This window comes from Plodia interpunctella, chromosome 1 (genome assembly GCF_027563975.2).
Source record: "Plodia interpunctella isolate USDA-ARS_2022_Savannah chromosome 1, ilPloInte3.2, whole genome shotgun sequence".
Lineage (NCBI taxonomy): Eukaryota > Metazoa > Arthropoda > Insecta > Lepidoptera > Pyralidae > Plodia > Plodia interpunctella.
In genome coordinates, this window is record NC_071294.1 from 3,092,246 (window position 1) to 3,116,131 (window position 23,886).

Sequence of the window (23,886 nt, forward strand, 5' to 3'; positions counted from 1 at the left end):
TGGACAGTACGTTACAGATAAAGAAATTTAAATAGAAATGAAATCCTTTTCATTGATAAAGCTCTGACACCGAAAAAAGACAACCCGAAGAATGCGACTTACTAATGAAAGGGTCCAATTAACGATCATTATTTTTTCTCATGTGTACTGCCGTATATACAGGATGTTATTATAAGTAAAAATATAGTAAATGACACCTAATAACATAACTTATATTGTTATCAACCAGTAGTTAATATAAAAGTCATACCTATGTTATTAGGTTTAGATATCATTAGAAATGTATGAATTTTTATAATTGTATAATTGCTTTTCTTTATTTATGACAACAATAAACATTTCTCACATGTTTATTACTGTGAAGTGAGCGGAATTTTAATAAATAGAAAACTAATATTGTTTAACATCGTAATTAGTTATGGAGAAGAGAATCTATAACGGCAGTTTCTAGTATTCCGTCTACAAAGTTCATAAAATATTTGGAACACTACCTAAAAAGTAGAATTTCGAAATTTCTCTTTCATAAAATGTGTAGGTAATTCGAGTTCAAATTAGAGTTTTTTTATTTGATTACAATAATTAAGCAAAAATATCCCTATGATATAACCAGATTTAGTCTAATTATCATCAAAAGATACATTTTTAAACACACTAAGTTCTACGTTTATAATGCTAATAGAATCTATTATTATTATGTTATAGTTTTTTAAAAAGAACACGCTGTAGTCATTATTTTTTCTTGTCACCAAGTGATAAAGAATCCAGAGCTAATTCAGTTTGGTGTCCGTTGCGCCCGCGCCACCCAGCGCTGTTCGCATCAATTTATAGGCTTTTAACCTAATTTGTTGCCCCCCTCCGCCCCCCACTGTTGAGACTCACACCCACGCGACTACCAACCTTACTTCGTTTTTTGATAATTAATTTATAGAATCTTATCTCCAAAATGTTGCCAGGATTTAGAAGCTTAAGAATTCATTAACTGACAAAGCTTCGCTAAAACGTAATGACAAGTTATCAATGAAGAGTATTTATATAATTTAACACTAACCGATGCCCGTGGCTTTGACAGCGGCAAAATATTTGCAAACGAAAAAATTGAATTAATTAATTGCTTGGTTTTGACATGACAGAAGAACAAAAACCCACTTTCACATTTTATAAATAGATTATACTAGCTTATACTATCGGCCAATACTATTTCACGCCTTCAGCCCTTTCTTATATCATGTATTATTTATTTATTTATTTAAATGTATAATATTCATAATGCTAAACAAGACAAGATCAATGGAATACAAATTAAGTATTTGAGAATTGCAAAACCTCATTTAATTTTGTTCTGTTGAAAAAGTGAAAAAAAAAATGTTTTCAACTATAAGACAAGTGCGGGCACAGCTCATCTCTTGACAATTTATTGTAAACGTCTTAAAAACGGCGCTGGGTCAGTTTATAAATATTTTGTATTCGGGATAAATTTTGACAAATACCACTTAATTTACCTTAATGAATCCGAAATGAATGCACGACGACAACCAATGTTCGGGTCGATAGTGATGTCACTTTGTCGATAATATCGGTGAATTAATATTTTACATTTCATCGAATTCCTTAAAATTACATATTTTTAAATTAATCATATCTATTTTCCCAGTTCGATCAAACAATGAGGGATAAACAATATTGTGTGTTTATAAAAGACAGCAAAGAAACTAAATTATAAGCAAACTAAAAAGCCCAGTTAAAAAGTTGTTTAAGATTGAACATTGTTTTAAATTTAATGTACAGATATTTATCTAACTATCAGCATAACAAAATGTTTGGATTTATTTTATGAAGTTTTGTTAATAGTAGGTAGGTTAAGTAGGAAGGTAATATCTATTAGTATGCTTCTTTGATAAATATACCGTGTTCAATTATACAAAAAATCAACTCGACAAAAATACAGTCCATATTAAGTCACATCACTGGTACGCATTTAGATAAACGACCAGCCACATAAAAATCAACTCTTTTACTCTAATCGAATTAGGCATCGATATTCATCAGTGCGATTTAACACGTTTTGCATTCTTTTATTCGACTAATAAAGGCAGCAGGTAGCGACCCACTGCCCACAGCTTTTGATATCGAAGTGATGAGATCACTCGATCGAAAAACCTATTGTCTGCGTTTAATCGACGCCATCGACTCTGATTTATCGATGTTCGATGACTTTTGTCAACTCTAAACTTTTTTCTTTTTTAGTATGTTTGATATTTTATTCTAAGTTACCAATATAGATTTATTAATTTTTTACTAAATAAATTTAATTAATATCAGATGTAATTGTACATTTAGTTCATATTTATATGTAAATTACTATGTAGATTTTTTATCACCAGAATATTTTTTTTCATTAAAATAGTTTTTTTACACAATGATGACCGCTTCAAAACTTTTATATTTCTATGGTTATCTCAGAAGATGTCATAACTATAAATATAATTAAAACATGAATTGGAGACCCAATCCAAACTTATTATATTTCATATTAAAAATAAAGAAAAATAAATTGAGCTTATTATAAAAACAGGTATAGATAAAATATTGTGGGTCGACTCAATTAAATAATCGTTTCCGATTCATTCTTTGTTTTATTTATTTTCTATTTTTGAACAGAACGATAACATTTTTTATTCTGTGGTTCCACGACCTGCCTCAATGATTTCTATTTTTTGTTCTTGATGCTTCGTGTGCGAATTATTTTGTTACAGATTACCATTTTATTCAAATTAAGTCTTATAAATTGATATTTCTGTTACTTCTTTTAATGTATCTGTTCAGAATTTCTATTTCTGTTTATTTGCAAGACATAAATAGATCGATAACAATTGGCAGGTATCTAAAATTAAAGCTTATAACATTTCTCACATTTGTAAATCATGTTTTTTTTGTGTTATGGCTATTGTAAATCTTATTTAAATCCCTGTCCAATAAGCTGTCAAAATAAACCACATCAAAATCAGTCAACAGTACTTCAAATGTTGACACTAGCGTTTACTGCTAGATTGACCTTACTTCTCTGCGCCCACATGACTAATTAAAACAATAAAGGCAAAGCATGAGGAATATAATCATGAGATAAGAGTTCACCTCATAATTATTTTCCACATGCTTTGCCTCCGTGTGGTGCAGTTCCACCATAACCCGTACCTAATAGGGGAATTGCAATGGCTTCCAAGATCATCGAGATCTTCCTACATGAGATCATCTTCAACTGGTTGATCTAGTTGCTGAAGTTTTATATTCCAAGTTCTTACCTCTCATGAGTATCTTCCTCATACTTCGCCTCTGTGTGGTGCAGTTCCACCGTCGCCCTCGGAACTGGTGGGCGCACTCCGTGGCCCCCAGGGTCACGCCTCTTGAGATCTCTTTCAGTAGACCCGTCTCGTTGCGGCAGATCTGGGACAGCTTGCTCCTTGTCCGACGGTTCTTCTTGCACACCATTCGTGGATCCAAGATCACAGCACTGCCAGACGCCCTAGAAAGCAAAAGAAGCAGAATATAAGTGACCAAGCTATCTCCAGATAGCTACAGTTTGTCTACAGTCTACATCTATTGTCTACAGTCTTGTCTACTGTCCACAGTCAAGGGCTGAATTATCAATAGATGGATAATTTAAAGGTGCATTTATTGCAAAAGTTGTAACACTTGTAATAAATTAAACATGGAACTAAATAGTTGAATACTTATTTGATTTTACTGTGAAGTTTGTAGTTATGGAGATTGACAGACAATAAAAAGTTGTTTGATTGTAATTTATATCAGATAAATAACAACTTTCCGTTCAATTTTCGATTTTACGATGATCAAACCGATACCTAATTAAAATAAACGAAACAAGAACAAATCGTACAGTAATTACGAGCAATTTCTAAATCAGAAAGTTCCCAAATTACCGTCGTAAAATTCGAATCACTTCGACTAGTGTTGTGCGGTAAGTACGTATCGATTTACGATTGAACCGACTGAGCGACGACAGCCGATCGCCAGGTCGCGTCGACTGATCCGCATTTGTTTACTCGATAAAAGTTCATTGTCAGAACGGAACATAGAGTGCAGATAGTCGAAATAAAATTAGACTTCCCTGAACATCTTGCCGATCGATTGAGAGCAATTTCTACGAATGTTTAGTCTAATTCATAGATATGTATAATTGTATAATTAGGCGATTAATTTTAGTCGATAGTTATTAGTTTTTTGAACGACTAGAATCAAGTTCCATAAACGCTGCTTCGCAACGAAGTTGAATTTATGTGCCTTGTATTTCATATTGTCATTTGCAACATTAATTTTGCAAAATTTATTACATTAAACATTTATTTGTATGTTTATTGGATTGTTTGTTTCTTAGTTTATCTACTGACTAATTGACTGCAGCAACCGTGTAACGAAAGGAAAAATAATAAACGCAATCGTAAAATGTAGAAATATCGTTTTGCAGTCGAGTTTAGTTACTTGTACAAAATTAATTAAATTCATGATATCGAAATACTAAAACCTCGATGTTCTATAATATTATAAACTAGCCCGCGGCTTCACCCACGTAAGTTTATCTGTGAAAGCGGAACGGATATAATTTTCAAGCAAACTTTCAAGCCCCGTTATAGTCATATGGGTGTTGATTTTTAGAATCAAAAAGTATAATATAGTATGTAGTAAGTATAAGCCCTAGGGCCTTTAACTAGCGGTTTAGCCGTAAATAAGCGTAACAAACAGGCAAACAGATAGACAGACTTTCGCATTTATAATATTAGTATGAATTTGTGTGATTTGTTTGTGCTCAATTGTTAATTATGCTGTATTTACATAAATAAAGGACACCTATATATTTTATACAAAAAAAAATCTATCATATTAATAAATGTGTGCTATTGAAACGTTAAAAAACAAAATTTAATAAATAAATATTTTACTTTTAACATGTCATTAAAAACTAAGACCAACTTGCACGTTTATAGGAGCTAGTAATCTTCGGGTTACAAAATACTTGAGTCGGCGATCAAAATCAAAATTGAAAACTTTTAAAAGTTAATTAGAAAAGTCAAATTAGTTACACAGTGGCGACACCATCACTTGGCCAGATAAGTTTGTTCATTTTTAGTTTGTTATAACTATGGAGCTGTAATTCCGACTATATTTTTACATAACCTCCAAAGAGAATTCCTTCTAGAAACGACATTCATAGGCCTCCATTATTACTTGAGATTACTTTTTGATCAATCGTAACTTCGTGGATAGAAAAGCGAATAGCTTCATGATTAAAATCAACAATTTATTATAGGAATTTCACGAAATTGTAAAACTCCTATAAATCGAAAAGCAGATGCCATGAGTACGCAGTTTGGTTGTTACAGGAATATTTTTCATCAAGTGTCTAGTAGTGGCCTAGAATTTTACTACTTCAGTAATAAGAAGTATACAACGGTAAAAGTCAGCGGATGGTAAGTTATGACCACAACACGCTGTGAGTTAGTAGTTTACTGTAAGAAATGATTTTATTAACCCCAAAGAATCGAGTAATGTTTACTCGATAGCCACGTCTGACGTTTCATAATCTCCCTAAAGTGTTCATAGGGTTGAAAAGCTATATTAATAAATTATCCAAATATAGTTGTTAATTATAAAAGCGAGAATATTTAGGCATGTGGTTCCGCCCTAGAATAGTACCAATATATCGTGGATGTCGTACGAGGCGTCTAAGGGACACAAAGTCTAGGCAGCCGATACGCTATAATAGCATTCTCAGTGAGGATTGGGAGGCAGGTGGCTGGTTGTAATGATTTTACATCATCATCAGCCGAATCATCAAAATTTCAAGATTTTACGTTGTTCCCGGGCACCACGACATGCGGAGATAAGAGAGATAGAATTGGTTGGTATAAAAATTTAAGTTTTCATTTTATCTATAAGTTTTTGCAATCCTGAGAAATTTATAGACTACGCTCACAGGGGAAATTCTGTATAAAAGCTAAAGCCTTTTTCCTAATTTCTAACGAGTGCATTTTAGTCTTCTTTCATTGGTTCCTAATTTAAAAAAAAAAAATCTCGATGTAAACTTAGACTGTATAAACTTTCGCTTTTATAATAAGCCTTAATAGAACAATATTTCGTAAATTTTTCAATTTTAAATCAATGTTAACTTCTTTAACCTAATTTTTTTCTAGTGTACCAACCCGACCTTGACATTTCACATAATGACTTTGAATCCAAACTGCTCTACCGATGCTAATTTTGATTGATGAATGAGTTCAACTTTTGAGATAATGACAGTGTAGGTGGCAACCCTAATTGCGGGCTTCCGATCGTGTTTGTAGTTGGAAATATTCTGAAAAGCGATTAGTTATATGGCCAGTTCTGTTGTTCATGTTAACAATCGCAAGGTATGTATGAAAGATTAATTTATGCAACTAGTTGTTTTCCCGCGACTTTATTAAGAACAGTTACTTCTGACTGTATGATAATATTTTTTGTGATTAATGTGTTTACTAATAGTTTGTGTAATTCTGTATTTCTGAAATAAAACTATTCTAATTACCACGATTCAAGAAACATCACGTTACTATAACTAAAAATAGATGTTTTTAACGTGGGCGTATTCTGTACATAATAGCAAAAGTAAATATCTAATTCACACATCTACACAATGACCCACATATAATAAACTTGGTACAAACATTTGCCATACAATATTCGTCAAATACAATTTTACTGTTACGAAATACGTCATTGGTTGTTTCAATTTATTTTGGCTTCAATTTAGGTGATTCTTAGAGGTAGGTGCGTTTTAGTTAACTAAGAAAACAGTGGCGTTGCCAACGCAGCACGAAGAAGACTTTATAGTCAAGGAGCTAGTGTTGGTTTTCGCTTGGACATTTGCGTAGTGGACTACTGCCAATATGGTGACACACCTCTGTCTATCCAGACGAATAAATTAGCAGTGATAAGTTGTATGTCAATTAATTATTTCTTCAAAGCACCAACTGGCGCGAAACGGGTTCGACCGAGAGGAAATGCATTAACTATGAGCTGTGGATTTAAGCGTCCATTCTAAACTTTCACACTTATAATTGTGGCTAAAGTTAGACAGCACCAGTTTCGAATACATCGAAATGTGAATTGGCTTAGAAAATAATTAGGAGCCTAGCATTTCATACTAAAAATATAAGTTAAAATATTTATTCTGTCTTGTAATCGCATGTCCCCGGTTGCATTCGGGGCTGTGATGCTATGAAACCTGGAGTCAGCTTAAAAAACAACCATAATATGTTGATGATTCAAGCTGTGATTTTACAGCCTCCTTGGGAATTATATTGTTGCCTATAAGCTGTGTTGGCTATGTGCTCCAAAGTCGCCTTGGGAAGATATGGTGTGGTCCTATTCTGGGGCGGAACCACACGCCACAAGAAAACGTACTTATTAATTATTATTCCAAGTGGACCATCTCAAAGGCGCAGTACCTAAGTGAAACTTACTTACTAATGGGTATTAAAAATCTTGATCCGGTTTTTATTTAAAAAATAAATAGGTATATTGACAAGCTGACTCTTCGACTAATCATGAGGTTACAACACACTGGTCAGTTTATCGAGCCGTTACAATTCATCTATCAAAACGAATTTACTATCTTCTAATTGATTACTATACCAAAACGTATACCGTTTATCTCGTGTCAGCATCACTTTAGGCTGATAGACCATAGCTGTATAAAATATAATAGCAATGTAAAGTGCATTAGAAAACAATATTTACGTTGCTGCTTGCAATGGACGCCATTACTCGTCTATAACCTGTCTTTCTCTCTCTCTCTCTCCGATATCTGAGCGTTTTCCCGATTGCTATCTCAGTTGAGTGTCTCAGCGTTGGCTTGCCTACTTTTTCGAAAATTAGGCGAAGGCCTAAAAGGGCCGGTGAAGACAGGCCCTTTTTCACGTTCTATTCTAAATTAAATGATATTTACCAAAGCTGCAAACTAATAGCATTTCGGAATGACCACTGCTAAGAAGAAATGCCGAAAGAAACTCATTCAAACTGTGATGGTCCCTATCATGCCAAAAGGGCTTAAGGGCGTCTCCACTTCGCAAGGTCGTCGGCATCCCTAGGTGCCTACTCTATAATTTGTAATAGATTATTTAACAAAAACATTTTGAGTGTTATCTTAAAAGAAAATCTCAGTGAACAGGTACAGGTACCTATTGATTTTTTAAGCTTCTAAATATGTGTGTGTGTGCTTCTAACTTATTCTAATATATATATATATATCAACATTAAATTTTTTCACTCAAGCAGAGATATGACATTTGAACGTATTACGTATACGTAAACGTATGAACGTTTCACTGGTAAAAAATGTTATGTCATATGGCGTTAAGTCCATCATTTCTACATATTTTTTTTTGTAAAAAATTAATTTCCAAAAAACAAAAGATATTAGAATAAGAAAATAATTTATATCCTGCGTCGTCTCCTCACTTTGGTGGGGCGTGGGTTTTACCGTGACCTACGTCAACAATTGAATTGGCACACGAACAATCTGTTTATTAGCTCGTAGATTAAACCACGCAGATATTTATTAGTAGTTAACGGTCATTTGTAAATTAATTCTTATTGCCTTCTGTTCGAAGTTTAAATTTTGCGGCGCAAACAAAGGAAATGGAGATTTTCTGCGTGCAATGAAAATCCGTTGCGCTGCTTGCGCAAGTGTTTCTTGTAAGTTGGTCTTGGATTTGAATAAATTCATTATGCTATTTAAACACCGTTAAGTATTTCCATATATTTTAATTTCTATTCAATCAATATTATGTACCTACGTTTATCTTTACTAGTCATCTAGACTAAGGCGAAAAAAAGAAAAACTTCTATGCCATCAGCAGTTTATTATTTATTTTTTATTAAATCATGTTGGGTAGAATAAGTTTAATTACGATAAGTTAAGTTTTATCATTACCAAACCAATACACCAACAATATGTGTTACAACTAAAGTAACACAAGTAAACAATGTAATATTTCCATACGGAAGGGAAGACATCTTTACTACCACTAGGGTGACAATGAATGACGATGTTTGCGAACACAGGGCGAGGCGCTAACTCGCGACAGCGGCGCGATTAGCGACAACATGACGACTTAACCGTAAACATCATTACCATTACCCATTCACAACCAAGAAAAAGAAACTCACATCCCAAATTTGGACTTTAATACTATATGTGTAAAACTTATTCTATATGTAAATTTAAAATTGTCAACGTCATCTATTCACTGGCTGGTGGGAAACTGGCATTCCAAATTTGAGCTCTAAAACTATAAGCTTAAAAATCGTTCGAAATGTAAAATTTAAAGTTGACGTCATATGTCAACAGGCAATCGTCAGACTAGATAGTTCTGTCACAGTGTATGTAAGCAAACACTTTTAAAATTTTATGTGGCTATGAGCAATGTTGTCGCAAGGTTTTAGCGGTCGCATCATGTCCGCTCATGTTGTCTGTGGCGTGTTTGACGTGTCGTTAAAATTGGGTCTGAAACCGTCGCATTGTTACCTTTTCAACTTTCGAAATTCATTTTAAAAGCTGATCTAACTTTGAATCAATGAATAAATACTATAAGAGTGGATTGCAACTAGTGAACTTTGACGTTAACTTTAAACTGCGCGCCGCCGTCTTCGTTTAAATAAAATGGCGTACTTTGAATGCTATTTTAGAATATGTGCAGCAGTCAACTTTGACGTGTACCGTTTTACAGGTTAAAGTTAACATCAAAGTTGACTGGTGCAACGCATCCATTATAGCTTGCATACATTTAAGTTACCTATTTCAAGTGAAAAATATTTTTTATATTTTGTGTTTTGAGGAAATTCGGTCCAGGCATTTTTGAGATGCAATATAAATAACAATAGTATAATAAACAAGAGTGTAGATTTAGTAGTTTATCTATCTAAATAGTGTGCGTATATACAGTTCTCAACGATACTTAAGAAGTTAATAGAGACAAGAAACAATCAGATTTTAAGTATTATTTTCTTATATCGATATATTCTTTATTTGATGGCTGTAAGTTCTACATTTATCGAATTAAAATTTGACGTTGATATTAGCCGATTTTGCTTTTAAACGATGTTGGAACTGTTGAAAAGCTTCAGTAATATTTTTCGGTGTGTAATACTGACAGAAAGAAATAATTTTCCTTCTGATTAATAAGAGATTTTGTTAAAAGAACTCAGACTACATAAGGATGGTCATTACTGCATACTTCAAAATTAAATTCCTCAATAGGAAATCAATTTCTTTATTCAGACTGGCAGAGGGCGTAAGATAGAAAAAAGAAAAAATAATTACAGTTTGAATTTAGTTGAAATGAATAATTATTTTTAATTCACTGGCTGAAAAGAAGTTTCCTTTTTTAAAAAGATTCATTGTTGAAAGAGCTGAGAGGACATCAGAGCAAGAGGTAAGTGGTCCGTTGTCACAAGATTTAGCGCCACCGCAGTTTGCGTCCATAATGGGCGCGAGGTGCGTTAATTTGTAAGGTTCTACGCACAATGACGCGCACTGTCCTCGGCGTGCTATGTGGGCAAAGATGAGAGAAGTTATAGAATGGACAAAAAGTGTTAATAGAAATCAGCCAGTGCTTTCATTGGTCATTGTATTCCAGTTGAAACAGAACTTGATTAAATGAAAATTTTTATTTGTGTTTGTAGTGCCAGTGTGGGCACAGACACTGATAATGTTCATAATAACAGATTCTATATGAAGACTTCCTTTAGTAACTTTCCTTTATGTTATTTTACTTTATATAGTATATTAGTCTTATGTTATTATAGATAATACTATACACATGATAATAAAATATTATATAATACCTATATAGGTATTATATAATATTTTATGAGGCATATGCCTCATATGAAACATTAGTGACTCTCAAGTCGATACTTAGTTTCTAGAAGATACTTTTCCACAATGACCGATTGAATATGGCCATTAAGTAATCCCTTCATACGACTTTAATAAAGTCGTTGGACCTCTTAATTAGTGAATGTATTGCGTTTGCCGGTAAGTAGGTAATGTGATACCATAAAAAGCATAAACTTTTTAGTACCATAAATTACAAAGTAGCGAAGTAGCCAACATTTGTTCTAACTCATTTATGTTTAGTATTTTCGTTAATCAGTTTCAAAAATTGTTTACTTACTACAATTTAGTGTAATTTATGTTATTTTTTAAATATTTCTAAACTATTGAAAACAAAGTCTATATAAAATACCTATCTAAAAAAGCCATTCTGTCCGTTCAGTTCTAGTTCTATTATAGTAGAACGAAACGGAGAAAACCGGGTTGGTTGAACTATTTATTATATTATATTATATGAATAATATTTATTATTATTATATGAATAACTATTATTATTAGTACTACGCCACAAACAAAATTCAAAGTGCTAACAAAAACAACGTGGCCGATCTGGTTAGTCCTACATATTGCCGACTTCTGTGGTCGCGGAGACTCTTGTGACGCACGTTACGTAAACAAATCGATCATAATAGTATAATATCCAAAAATGCTAGCTAGTCCATAACGATATAATTTAATAATTATACGGTACAACAGAATCGACAAAAAAATATCCAAACTGCCCACAATAGTATAAGTTTAGGTGCATTTTCATATAGAACGAATTGTTCATTCTGCACCATTTATCTTTGCCAAGCTGACATACTGTTAGCAGAGCATCGCTAAGCGTCGAGCAAACATGCGCGGGCGGTCGCCGGCGACAGGGCATCGCTCCGTGTTAAATGAACTAGTTCCAACGCGAGTTGTTTGACGATTTTCACGTATACGAAGACCTTCGTCATTTCTGTTCGGTACTCTTTTTATTCTGTATTTATGTAGAACAGAAAAGACCACCACAAAAATGACAATGTCATACATTCAGATCAAGTGATCTATCTAGGTATATACTATACGAGTACTAATTACTAAACGGGGTATCAATCCCAATTACTAATATTATAAATGCGAAGGTCTGTCTGCTTGTTCCGCTTTCACGGCTAAACTCTTGTAGCGATTTTAATGACATTTGGTATGTATATAATTACCTACAGAAAAAAAAACATCTGAAAAAAAAGTTCTGAAAATTTGAAAGCCCCCCTTTCAAAAATAACTAATATTTTCAGAACTTATTTTCAGAAATCGACCCCCAAATGATCATAATAAAATTACATACATTAAACATTGTATGAAAATGATGTGTGTTCAGCTATCGCAGAGAAACTCACGCGGGCGAAGCCGCATGCAAAAGCTAGTAATATATATTATATATATAGTAATATATATTATAAGTCGCCAAGATCCTCCTAGTCTTCTTCTTAGCCGGTCACTCTTGACGTCATCCCTCTTTAGAAACTCTGTTCTGTACACTGTAAAATTATAGAAGAATCTTCAAAAATGAATGAGTAAGGTACATACTGTGACATGACCACTCACAAACATTTCATCACAAACAAATATTGAACGAAGAAACACACAGAATTGAATAGTAGCGCACTAGCTTGGATTACTCAACTGTAATACTTAATAGGCTGTTTGCCGAGGTCAAGAAATTTAAAAAATATTTATAATTCCATGTACAATTGTATTGTAATGTATTAAAAATAATTTTGACAATTTATGTATTGTACATTTCAGCCAGGTCATTTTAAAAGTGCGTATAATATGTGTGATTCTACAATATCCATTATTAAAAAGTCTTAGTCAAATAGCCTATTGTCGATTCTTAATTATAAATTACTAGATGTATACCCGGAGCTTCGCTCCCGTGGGAATTTTGAGAGAAAATATAGCCTATAGCAATCTTGGATAATGTACCTTCCCAATCATGAAAGAATTTTTGAAATCGGTTTCGTAATTTCGGAGATTACCCGCCTCAAACATACAAACTCACTAACTCTTACCTCTTTGTAATAATAAGTTGAATATTAGCAATATTCAAATAAAATATTTTCAAAAATTACGAATTAATCCTTCCTCGAGCTAGAATAGGATAATACCACTCTATAATCTTCCGATAGAAGATATGAGGCGACTAACGAATAAAACGCTTTGAGAGCTAATGGACAACAACAGCATTCCCACGGAAGGTTGAGGTATGTCGCAAAACCACAGCCATCGTCTTTAAGAATTTAAGGTTTGTTTTTTAAGATTTAAACAGAAAAATGAGCTATGTTTCAAATTATGATTGTCGTGTAATTAATCTAGTCGGTGTTTGAACTCGATTCCGAACTAAAACATTGATGTCAATATAAATACCTAATTTAAATAATTAATTATTTTGTGGTAATAATTCTAATAGCACCCCTCTTTTTGCGTCGGGGGTTAAAAATTAGACATTAAAATTATCTTTCGAAAGCTCACTTAAATAAAAATAAAGGTTCATTTACGAACAGTCAACTAACTAAAAATCGGCAAATAAAATTAATAATTCACAAAACAAATGATAATAAACTGTTGTTAACTTCCATGAATTTATACATTTCGTTTCGAACAGTACTAACCACAAATTGGCTATACTTGGTAATATACTATGTTGGAGGCGAAACAGCCTATTCATATTAAATTATTATATATTATTATTTTGTATTTACACAACAAAGAGTCACATAAATGCGCTCTGTTCCAGTATGGTTAAATTAACTAAATATTTATTAACCTACTAGAATACATAGCTGTAATCGCAATAACTGTCGCTGGTTCTTTCGTATAAATGGATGAAGCACGCCTTATTACCATTGAACTTTGTGATGCCTTCGAGGAAGCTGCTACATGCGCTGCTTTTCATTAATTAATAATAATTTAATTAAATGGTATATATATACCATTTCATTAAATAACAAATTCTTACCTGTCCATATGGACAAATAGTAAGTAGGTAAGAATTTGTTATTAAATAGCAGCCCGTCCCAGCTGCGCTCAGGTAAAACCATAATAAAACTTTCTCAGAAATCACCCTATATAGATAATCAGATTGAATTATTAATTTCCATCAAGATATTAGTGTTTACCGCTGAGCTGTCTACTCATATCTTTAGTTGAAGAAATCTTTAATGGGATTATTCGTTATTTCCTTTCATCCTCATTTAACAACCCTAAAGCTAAAATTTTTTAAAATCCTGAAACACGGGTTTCATTATTTTTGTTGCATAGCATTTGTGCCCATTTTTAAGTAGATCAATAAAGATTTTCGTTATTTTTCATACATACTTTACCCCCAATTTTTGAAATTTGAAAATTCCTTTCTTATATGAGCACTACGTAATAACTTAAAGCTAATGCCCAAATTTCGCGTTTATAACTTTTATGGTTTAGGCTGGGCGTTGATTAGTAAAAAAACGCTTCTTCTTATAGGAGACTGGTGCTTAAGCGGGTTCAACCGTTGGGCTCTCGATGCACGATGATCATGGCCGCGAAGCTTTTGAAATTTTAAAATTTGTTTATCCGCTACGCTCTTGTCTTATTTGCAAGATTTTCGAGTTATTACTATTGAGTGCAGAAATATGAAACGAAAATGAATTATTACATGTTAGGTTTGGTTATACAAACATTTTGTGTGCACGGATTATTGTAGTCCAGAAGAATTAAGTACCTAAAATAAAAATCAGTAATTTATGTCCGTGTATACTTTTATTTATACTTTGGTATTACTACCACAGGAATCAAACTATCTATTTAAGAAAAACCTCATCAAAATCCTTTGCGTATTTTTAATATATAAACATACATAGGGACAGACAGACAGCGGGAAGCATATACTATGTAATTATTTTTTATTAAGTAATTCACAATCACAAATGTCTCTACTGTAACATCTTACTGAGACCATGATTTAAGTAACTTTGTTAAAATGTAAGTCGCTCTTAGCGTTCCCTTAATAATCTTTCCACAAATAAACCGCAAAATAACGCCATTAATATTGTTAATAAACATTCGTATAGCAACTATATGATTGCCGTAATTAATAAATTACACCGTTAATTCTTGATGTAGGATTGATATCTCCTATTATGGTACAGTTCGTAAATTATAATAAAACAATAAAAGATATAATCTAATAGTCGCTAATAGAGTTTCCTGATAAGGAAGCAGTGTCATTTTAAATTATAATATTAGCATTTTATTAGATTTTTTGCTGGCTATTTTAAATACAATACTTAAGCCGCAGTTCCAACACACAAGTTTAATATCGTTATCAATGTATAATTGAATTGAACGTTACTAGCAAATGTTAACGTTATACTCCATATCCATATTCCGATATTCTATACCAATATTATGAATGTGAGATGTATGTTTGTTTGTTCTTCTTTCTCGTTCTAACGTAGGAATGAATTAATCTGATTTTTATGCGGAGATACTTAGAAGCGTGAAGGGTGAAATACAGTACTATACTCCCAGGGCGGCGCTGTGGGCAACAGCTATTAAAAATTATAATATTTTACCTATGTACCCAAAAAACCAATGAATATGGTGGGTTTAACATTAAATAATAGGTTCGATTGCATCAGTTACTTTGACTTTAATTTTAACCTGTGAAGAAAGAAAAACGCAAAGTACGTTTAAATTTAACGTCAAAGTTGACTGTGTGCAACTGATGCTAACTGTTTTGACTACTATTTCATAATAAGATAAATTGTTATAAAATATAAAATTTTAAAATATGCAATAAAACAATAAATTTGATTCAGACTACCGTTTGTGAACGCCAACAAATCATATTTATCAAGATTGAAAATTTTAGTGTTGACTATATTAGACAGCATTATTAATTAACAAATAGATATTTTATTTTTATACCAAACCGTGGGCGATTTGATATCGTGTATTCAACTACACCCACATAAAAACTGTGCTTCTCAAACTGTGTGTAATATGCGTGTTGGAAATAGAAACATATCGTTATTGTCTATGACATATTAGTTATGTTACCGCATGCTCTCTCACTCTCTCTTTGCCTTTTTTCTGGACGAATACACGCATTTCATCACCTCCAGACCTTTTATTGCATCAGCGCTATTATATACAGTCCTAATAATATTTCTATCCATTAACAAGACAGTAATTTCACCTGTAGAGTGAAAGATAGGATTTTTCTCCACTATTAATGTAGTCTTCAAAACAGATAAATATTTGTTTTTAAGCTATTCATTTTGATCATTATGATTTATGAACTTTATGCAACACAATATGGTTTGATTTCATTCGAATATCATTGGAATGGCCCTCGAGTTTAATAACCCTTTGCTCTATTTACCCCGTTAGGATTAAACACGTGTTAATGTATATTACAGTATTTTTTTATTATCAATTAACAATATTGTTGGATGGTCTAAATTCGACGGATGAGAATTGGAGACGTTTCGCAAGGACCGAGTTATGACTAGGGATGGATAGCGAAGTAAATAGAAGACTTCCCACTTCTGTGTAAAGACACAGAAGTGGGGTATCCCTGGCTGATATTATAATTACTCAAGGATATATACAAACTTATAACCAACTAAAAAAGAGACTAATTCTAATCAAAGGAAAGGTAATATGGATTTATAAAGAGAAGTTTGGGGATCGTTGTCTATAACATTAAGTTTTATAGATGGTAAAAACGAAAGCCTTCATTAGTAAATCATTCGAATCATTTAACATGTAGCTTCGAATATGCAAACACCTGTCAGATTTGGTAATGTCTGCTTCTATAAAATAATACCTCCGATAACTATGCTAATGTTTGTATGAGGAAAGTATTAGCGATGCAGTGGAAATTAAATTTGTCTATGACAAATTTGTTCAGTTTTTACTGTTCATTGCGTCTCTGTTTGTTATCTATGGTTAAAATAAAAAGAATCTCAATAAAAAGAAATTAGAGTCAATTTGGTTGCTTGCAGTTGTTTGTGTTGTGTGAGACAAGATAAATAAATCCGAATTCTGACTAATATTGTAAATGGTAAAGTTTGTTTGTATATTTGAAAATATCTTCATGCTTTATCAAATCGATCAATCTTTTTAATACTTAGCATATAAATGTAGTTAAAAGTACTGAGAAGGATATAGGGTATTCATATGATATTCCCGTGGGAGATTCACGTCAGTGGAGCTGGGGCCAAAGTTAGGTATAATATTTAAGTAGTTATTTTTCTGCCTTGGCAAGAATATTCACTAAATCTCAGCTAAATCAACTCACCTTTCAAAGAACAATAAGAAAAGATAGCAACTTCTACCACAGACACAGTCAAAACTTATAACGCACTCCTTTATAATTTAAACATTTTAAAAATCTTTCCAAACTTATAAAATATGTCGTAAATGTCAACAATCAAGACCATTATGAACTCATAAAAATCGGTCCGAAAATCAATCAAAACGTCAAAACAGTTTTGAAATCTGCCAGAAATTGAGTCATTCTTCACAATCACCGGTTATTGCGGCAATCGCCCGAGACACCCGCTGTCCCATCAAAGGGCATTGATGTTATTCAAAAACACTTTAAAGCTGCGTTTACATACATCGTTTATTTAGAATGTAAAAGCGGTGGAATTTTAAATTATGATTGTAAGGCCGAGGCCTTAGTGACCGCGGCTTGTAATAATAAACTTTCCGATTAGGTATTTCAGTTTTTTTTCTACACCACTGAGGTTCTATTCTTTTACACAAACTGGAAGACTTGAACTTGAAACTTTTACAGTATTTTACATTTTTAGAATCTGAAAATTATACAGCTCATGTTCTTTTGTGTTATTGTGTTTGTGTATTTTTTAAACTGCTAACATTTATTTATATAATAAAATATATTGTTTTCATATAATATTCAAGCGTAACATGTTGTGCTCTTAATTATCTTTTTGAATAAATTAATGAATTTATTCTCATTATAGAAGAAGAGGAGAAGAAAAGGTAGAAAAGCGGTCCCGGGGCTCCGACGCTCTATTGCGTTGCTAACAAGCGTTGACTCGCTGTAGACTACTTTCCGCCATATTTAAGGCCGCAGCCTAACAGGAATTTCATTGATACAGTCTGTGGAACTATTTTGAATTAGTGATAAATAGACGTGAAAGATAACCCTTTACAGCATCACAGCGGTAACATTGGCCAACCACAACAAATTAGTATTTTTTAAATATAGATAAAATGGTAATCGATAAACTACTTTGAAAAATTACTACTCCCTATTCAAAAGGTGTAGGTTTTAACACTGGTCTATATAACATTTTTGAGCAAATTTAAAAAAAGATTATTTCCAATTTTTTCAAATATTTTGTTAGATTTCTATGTGGCCAATGCATATTATTTATTTCAAATAATTTCAGTCCATATTGGTCACAACATAGAAAATGCGTCAAGATATTTTTATTAATAAATTACAGCATACAATGCAGTAACAAAATTTGCCACAATAAAATATAGAACGAACATTTTTGGGTCTCATTCTTTAAAAAGGAGGTGGAGTCTATTTTGGGGGTTTCATAACCCCCAAAATAGACTCCACCACGCACCGGTGTCATAGACAAAACTAAATTAATTGATCGAGATTTGACAAACTGCAATTATGTAATAACTTTCATACAAAAAACACTAATCTCGCCTGATTATCTTTATTACAGTAATTTTGATGTCCATTGACGTAAAACGCTTCGTAAGCTGTGACCGTAATAAGTAGCTTGCGGATACTTAATTTAAGATTACTTATTAATCGCAAATTAAACTGCCAACCCGCTCGTGACTGGATGCGTAATGGATTTATTATAATACTAGCGCCTCGCCCCGGCTTCGCTCGGGTAAAACCCGAAATAAAAAGTAGCCTATGTCACTCCTGAAGGTGTCGCCTATCCCTGGGCTAATTTCATCAAAATCGGCGAGTTTTTTTTTAGTTTCTAAATATTCCCTCTTTATAATATTAGTATGGATGACGTGATTTTATGTAAAGCTAAGTAAACACTCCGAAAAATATTAATAACAGTAATTACATCAAATTTACTCATATATTGAAAACTATTTTGATACAAATATAGGTGTCCAATTTCGGGACAGAGAGTACCCTATGTTATTATCTGTGTTTCACTTTCGTGTACTTGTGTAATTCCATCAAAATCAACTCAGTAGTTGAGTCGAGACTATCCAAATCCTTGATGGTATAATACATTGAATATGTCTAGGAAAATATGTACTTTTCTTTCCATATTAGAATGAAAGGCCAAGAAAAACAACTGCAATTTGGTAACCCTACCGCAATGTGATTGGTTGGTCGCGTCTCACTGCGAAAAGATTGGACAGTTAAAAGTGAACTGCAGACGGTTTATATCAAATCATATTTTTTCTTCTCTCTATTCATATTGCCAAGAAAGTCGTTATGTGTATTTTATTCCACGTGAAGACGACGACCCTCAGCTATGAGGAATATTAGTATAAGGAACGACTATATTCCTGCATTAACCAAACCCACTTTTTTTGAAAGTCAAATCAAAGTAACGTTAACAGTGCGCACACAGCTTAACATGACCGTATTTTTTACTCGTGTATAGCTCCTAATTTAAGGGCCCACTTGATTAATTGCAAATTAAGGTCCCACCGAGGTGGTTCCTTCGATATGACTTTATTGAATTTCATGCCTTGTGATTTATGAGCTGTATTATGAATTTATTGTCGGTAAAGGGCGCGCCGATTACGGACGCTTTCTCGTCGTTTCTGAAATTAATATTTTTCGTGTAGTGAGTACATTTACCTTTAATAATGTATTGAACAGTTGCACATTAATATTAACTGGCCCTTTCTGCAATTTTCCCTATTGTCAATAAACGCGACATACGAAAAAATGCCATGGTCCACCCAGGTGAACTTAACAGGTGGACCACACCAGGATGAAAAGCTATGTCATTCAGTATTTATAGCTATGTTAAAAATGTATGTCAATGATCCACGACTGAAAACAGTTTAAAATTTGACGTTAACTTTAACGTGCGTAGAAAACCGCAAAGTACATCATTTTGCCTAAATGTCAGCGGCGTGCCGGTTAAAATCAACGTCAAAATTTACGGTACAACTCACCTTAAGAAAAATTGTCTATTCAGTTCAGAGTTACTATAACTAATTGTAACTGTCACCGTAAACGTGCGAGCTTAGTAGCCTATGTCCTTCTGCATATGAGAAATTTAAAGAAGATTGGTTGAGTAGATGAAGCGTGAAGAGGTAACAGACAAACATACTTTCACTTTTATAATATTAGTTGGGTTAATATATACTCACATGTTATAAAACTAGTCATGTTATAAAACTAGCTGTTGCCAGTGGCTTCGCTTGAAGCCAAATAATAGCCTATATAACTCTCCATTCTTTCACATATCATTATTCCTTTTATATAAGGACAAACAAACACTCTTGTATATGATTTAGTACTTGTACAGAAGTTCAGTTCATGACAATCATTAAAAATTACTTCTTTCTGTTTTTAAATAAAACGCATCATTTATTTAATAACATATAAATCGAAGAAAATCCACCCACAAGAGCCTAAGCTCTTAAATTCTGATGATGAAACATACACAAATCAAACTTCTTTTTGCTTTGAAGGTTAAAATCATAAACCTATCGTTAACATTGTAACACATCAGTTTGTCAAACGAGAGTAAGCCAAGCTTGATTTAAACTATTAGCTGAGACACAAATGTTTGAAGCTCTTCCTTGTAATAAATTTGATTTGATACTGCAATTATACTATTTACTACAAGACGTAAGCAAACTCAAAAGTACAGTCTACTGAATATCAATCAAGTTATTGTGAAATGATCTCTATCCCGATGTGATAGTGGAGCTTTTGCATTGTACTTTGATATATTGACTGTGAATAGATATCTTCCCATTTCGTCAAAATGCCCGTGGATGGACATACAAATATAGTACCTACTAGCATAAAAAATAGGGCAGTACAGTCAACAGCACATCAACCTGCCCAAATTCGTTGCAAAATCGCCGCTATTACCGCACCATAGAAGTGCATGCAGGGTAGCTTGATGTGCTGTTGACTGTACCTATATAAAAAATCTGCGCTGATAGATTCTTCATCTCTTTTTCTGTTAATGTCTCTTCTTCTTCTTTATTTCTCTTAATTCAAACGCATTCCTTTTCTGGTTTATAATTGAAGCGTCAAGATCCCTGGTTACTTCTGCGATCACGAGGCGTCAGAGCCTAGGATCCGATTTCCGACTATTTCTATAAATGAGCCTTTTCTCTCATTTTCTCATTCAATAAATGTTAGCATATTGTAATTTATGGGTGAAGTGATTTCGTGATGTTTTGATAAAGTTTATTTCGTGTGTACTTAATTCGTGGTGGCGTGAGTTCGTGATGGAGTCATTCGTGTATCATTTTTCAGGATTGCGTTGTAGATTCGTGGAGACGATATAGTCACGTGCATAAACTCGTATGAACGGTTCTTATTCCAATGTGACTAAGTTTAAAATTGAGTGCAGTTGTATACAAATCAATGCACGAGTCTGTACCCCTTCAATGCTATTCGACAAAATCTTGGTCATAGTATATAGTCACTTTTGTCTTCTTAGGGTTCGACATTTTAAGTTATTAAAACAATTCACAACTTTTTTAAATTTACTATTCAATCAGAATTTTACAAATAAATCCATGATACTGTTTAACGTGGTTTCCCCCATAAGGTATAAAGACGTGATACATACTGTATCTGTATTCATTTAAAATATAATAATACGAACTTTTGCCCGCGGCAAACTATAACTTCCAGATAATAATTATTTTTTTTTTTAATTTATAGCTATAATGTAGACCAACGTAGCATTCGTAGCGCTGTCGTTAAGACAAGAATTAGTTTTACTATCTGAGTTTAAAATTATTAATTTGGACTATTGTAACGTCAATTTTATGTATGATTAATTTTGGAAATGATTCCTTCCTTCAGAAAATTGACGGATCGTAATGACAGCGCGGCCGCAGCGAAACGCTCTGAGGATGGTCCAATGGTCTTTTAAAATTACTTATGAAATATTGCAGATCTGTAAATGTTATATACCATTTTTTTTATTTTTTCGCGCAATGAAAATAGTCATTGAATATGTACAGTCAACAGCATATCAAACTAATTGCAAAATACAAATTCAAATTTATTGCAAATTCGTCGCTATTACCGCAGATGCATTGTGAACTTGATAACGTTGGCTGTACACGAGGTTTTTTTTAAGTAATTTAGTATTTATCGGTTATTCACATGTATATACTCGTAAAGTAATAATGAGCAGAAATATTTAACGATGGAAAAATAACTCTTATTTTATCCACTAGTGTAGTGAGTTCGGTGTAGGTTCGAAGGATGTTAGAGGCGGTGTAATTACAGGATATTATGGCAAAATACCCTAGGCCTCAAAGTCTTTAGTATAAACATAAAGTCTAGGCCACAAAGTCTATGACAAAATGACACTCCAGAGGTGTCATACGCCTTTATGATCATGATCATAAAGGCGTATGACACCTCTGGAGTTGCAGTGCTCTACACGCTGCGGTGACCATTTTCCTAGAGTACCGCCAGCCTGTTAGCCTTCCTTTTAATATAGAAAAACGAGCAGATAAATGTGATAAGAGCTTTACATTAATAAGTTCGAGAACTGGATGCCAGTGAAAGGGACAGTTTTAATTAATTAAGCCCTACTAATCAATGGTCAGCTGTTTTAACATTCCGTCTAATGGAGGCTGCCGTTCGTATGAGATTCAAATTTTATTGGAAACCAATCTTCTTTTCAACTGTTTATAAATATATAGCTGTCGCCCGTGGTTTCGTCCATGTTTTTCAGAAGGTTTAGTCTATCTTAGTGTTATATTTTACCTTAATCGATCCAATAGTTTTGGAGTTTATTCGTTACGAAAATACTTTCCTTTTTATTTGTTAACATAATATTAGCAGATAAGTGTTTTACTTAATTTTTCTAGTATATAATAATTAAAAGGCAAAGGTAAATATATTAATATCTCCATGAAAATGTCAGGGAGTACAAAAAGTACTTCAAAATACGAAGTTTTAGTGTAAAAGAGTTTTTTTCACAAATACATGATGACGATTACGATGGAAACCTTTTTGGTAAATAAATTGTAGTATGAAAACGCCATCATTTCTTTGACCCATAAAAATGTTAGCATGATTATCCTGTGTTATATACTTACCTTTTTAAGTATGAAAGTGCAAGTAACTATAAAAAAAACTGTAAACTATGAAAAACATAAAAATTATTTCTTCAAAAATCACTTTTCCCGTTCCTTCCCAATTTTACATGTTACAGTAAAAATTTTAACATGTAACTTCAAATGTTTACATTGACTATAATATTGATAAATAGGTAATATTGGAAATATAAGCCTGTAAAACCAATATTAAATACTTAGCTTTTCGCCTAAAAACCCGTTGTTTTAACATATTCTTAGTAATAACCACAAATAGTCGAGGTGTTAACGGTTTTTCTCTTAATCATGCTCTTACTAGTGTAATGTCAAACAATTTGACAGCTACTTATTGGCCGTCGGCAGCGCCGCGCCAGCTGACGGCCAAACGATTTTTAATGTTTACAATACTATGTACTAAAACATTTTCCTATGAATTACTCTTTTTAGACGAGTTTTTAACCCTTGTTTTTGTTGCTCGTTGAAAATTGATTTTTGATTGAGCGTAAAAATTAATGTTGTGGTTTCATTACTCTACTTACTACTTACGGAGTTAATTCATACAAAAAATATGAAGTCGTTTAAGTAGATATACCTTAAGTAATTATTTGTCAATATTACGGAAATATACCTTA

General features: G+C 32.9%; 1 protein-coding gene across 1 annotated transcript in view; it reads right to left on the bottom strand.

Moving 5' to 3' along the window:
• Positions 1 to 23,886, bottom strand: part of Wnt6 (Wnt oncogene analog 6) — a 38,753-nt gene that overhangs the window by 14,470 nt on the left and 397 nt on the right. Inside the window, exon 2 of the mRNA XM_053749852.2 lies at positions 3,300 to 3,520. Within this exon, the coding sequence (XP_053605827.1) occupies positions 3,300 to 3,520 (221 nt within the window). The remainder of the gene's footprint in view (positions 1 to 3,299; positions 3,521 to 23,886) is intronic.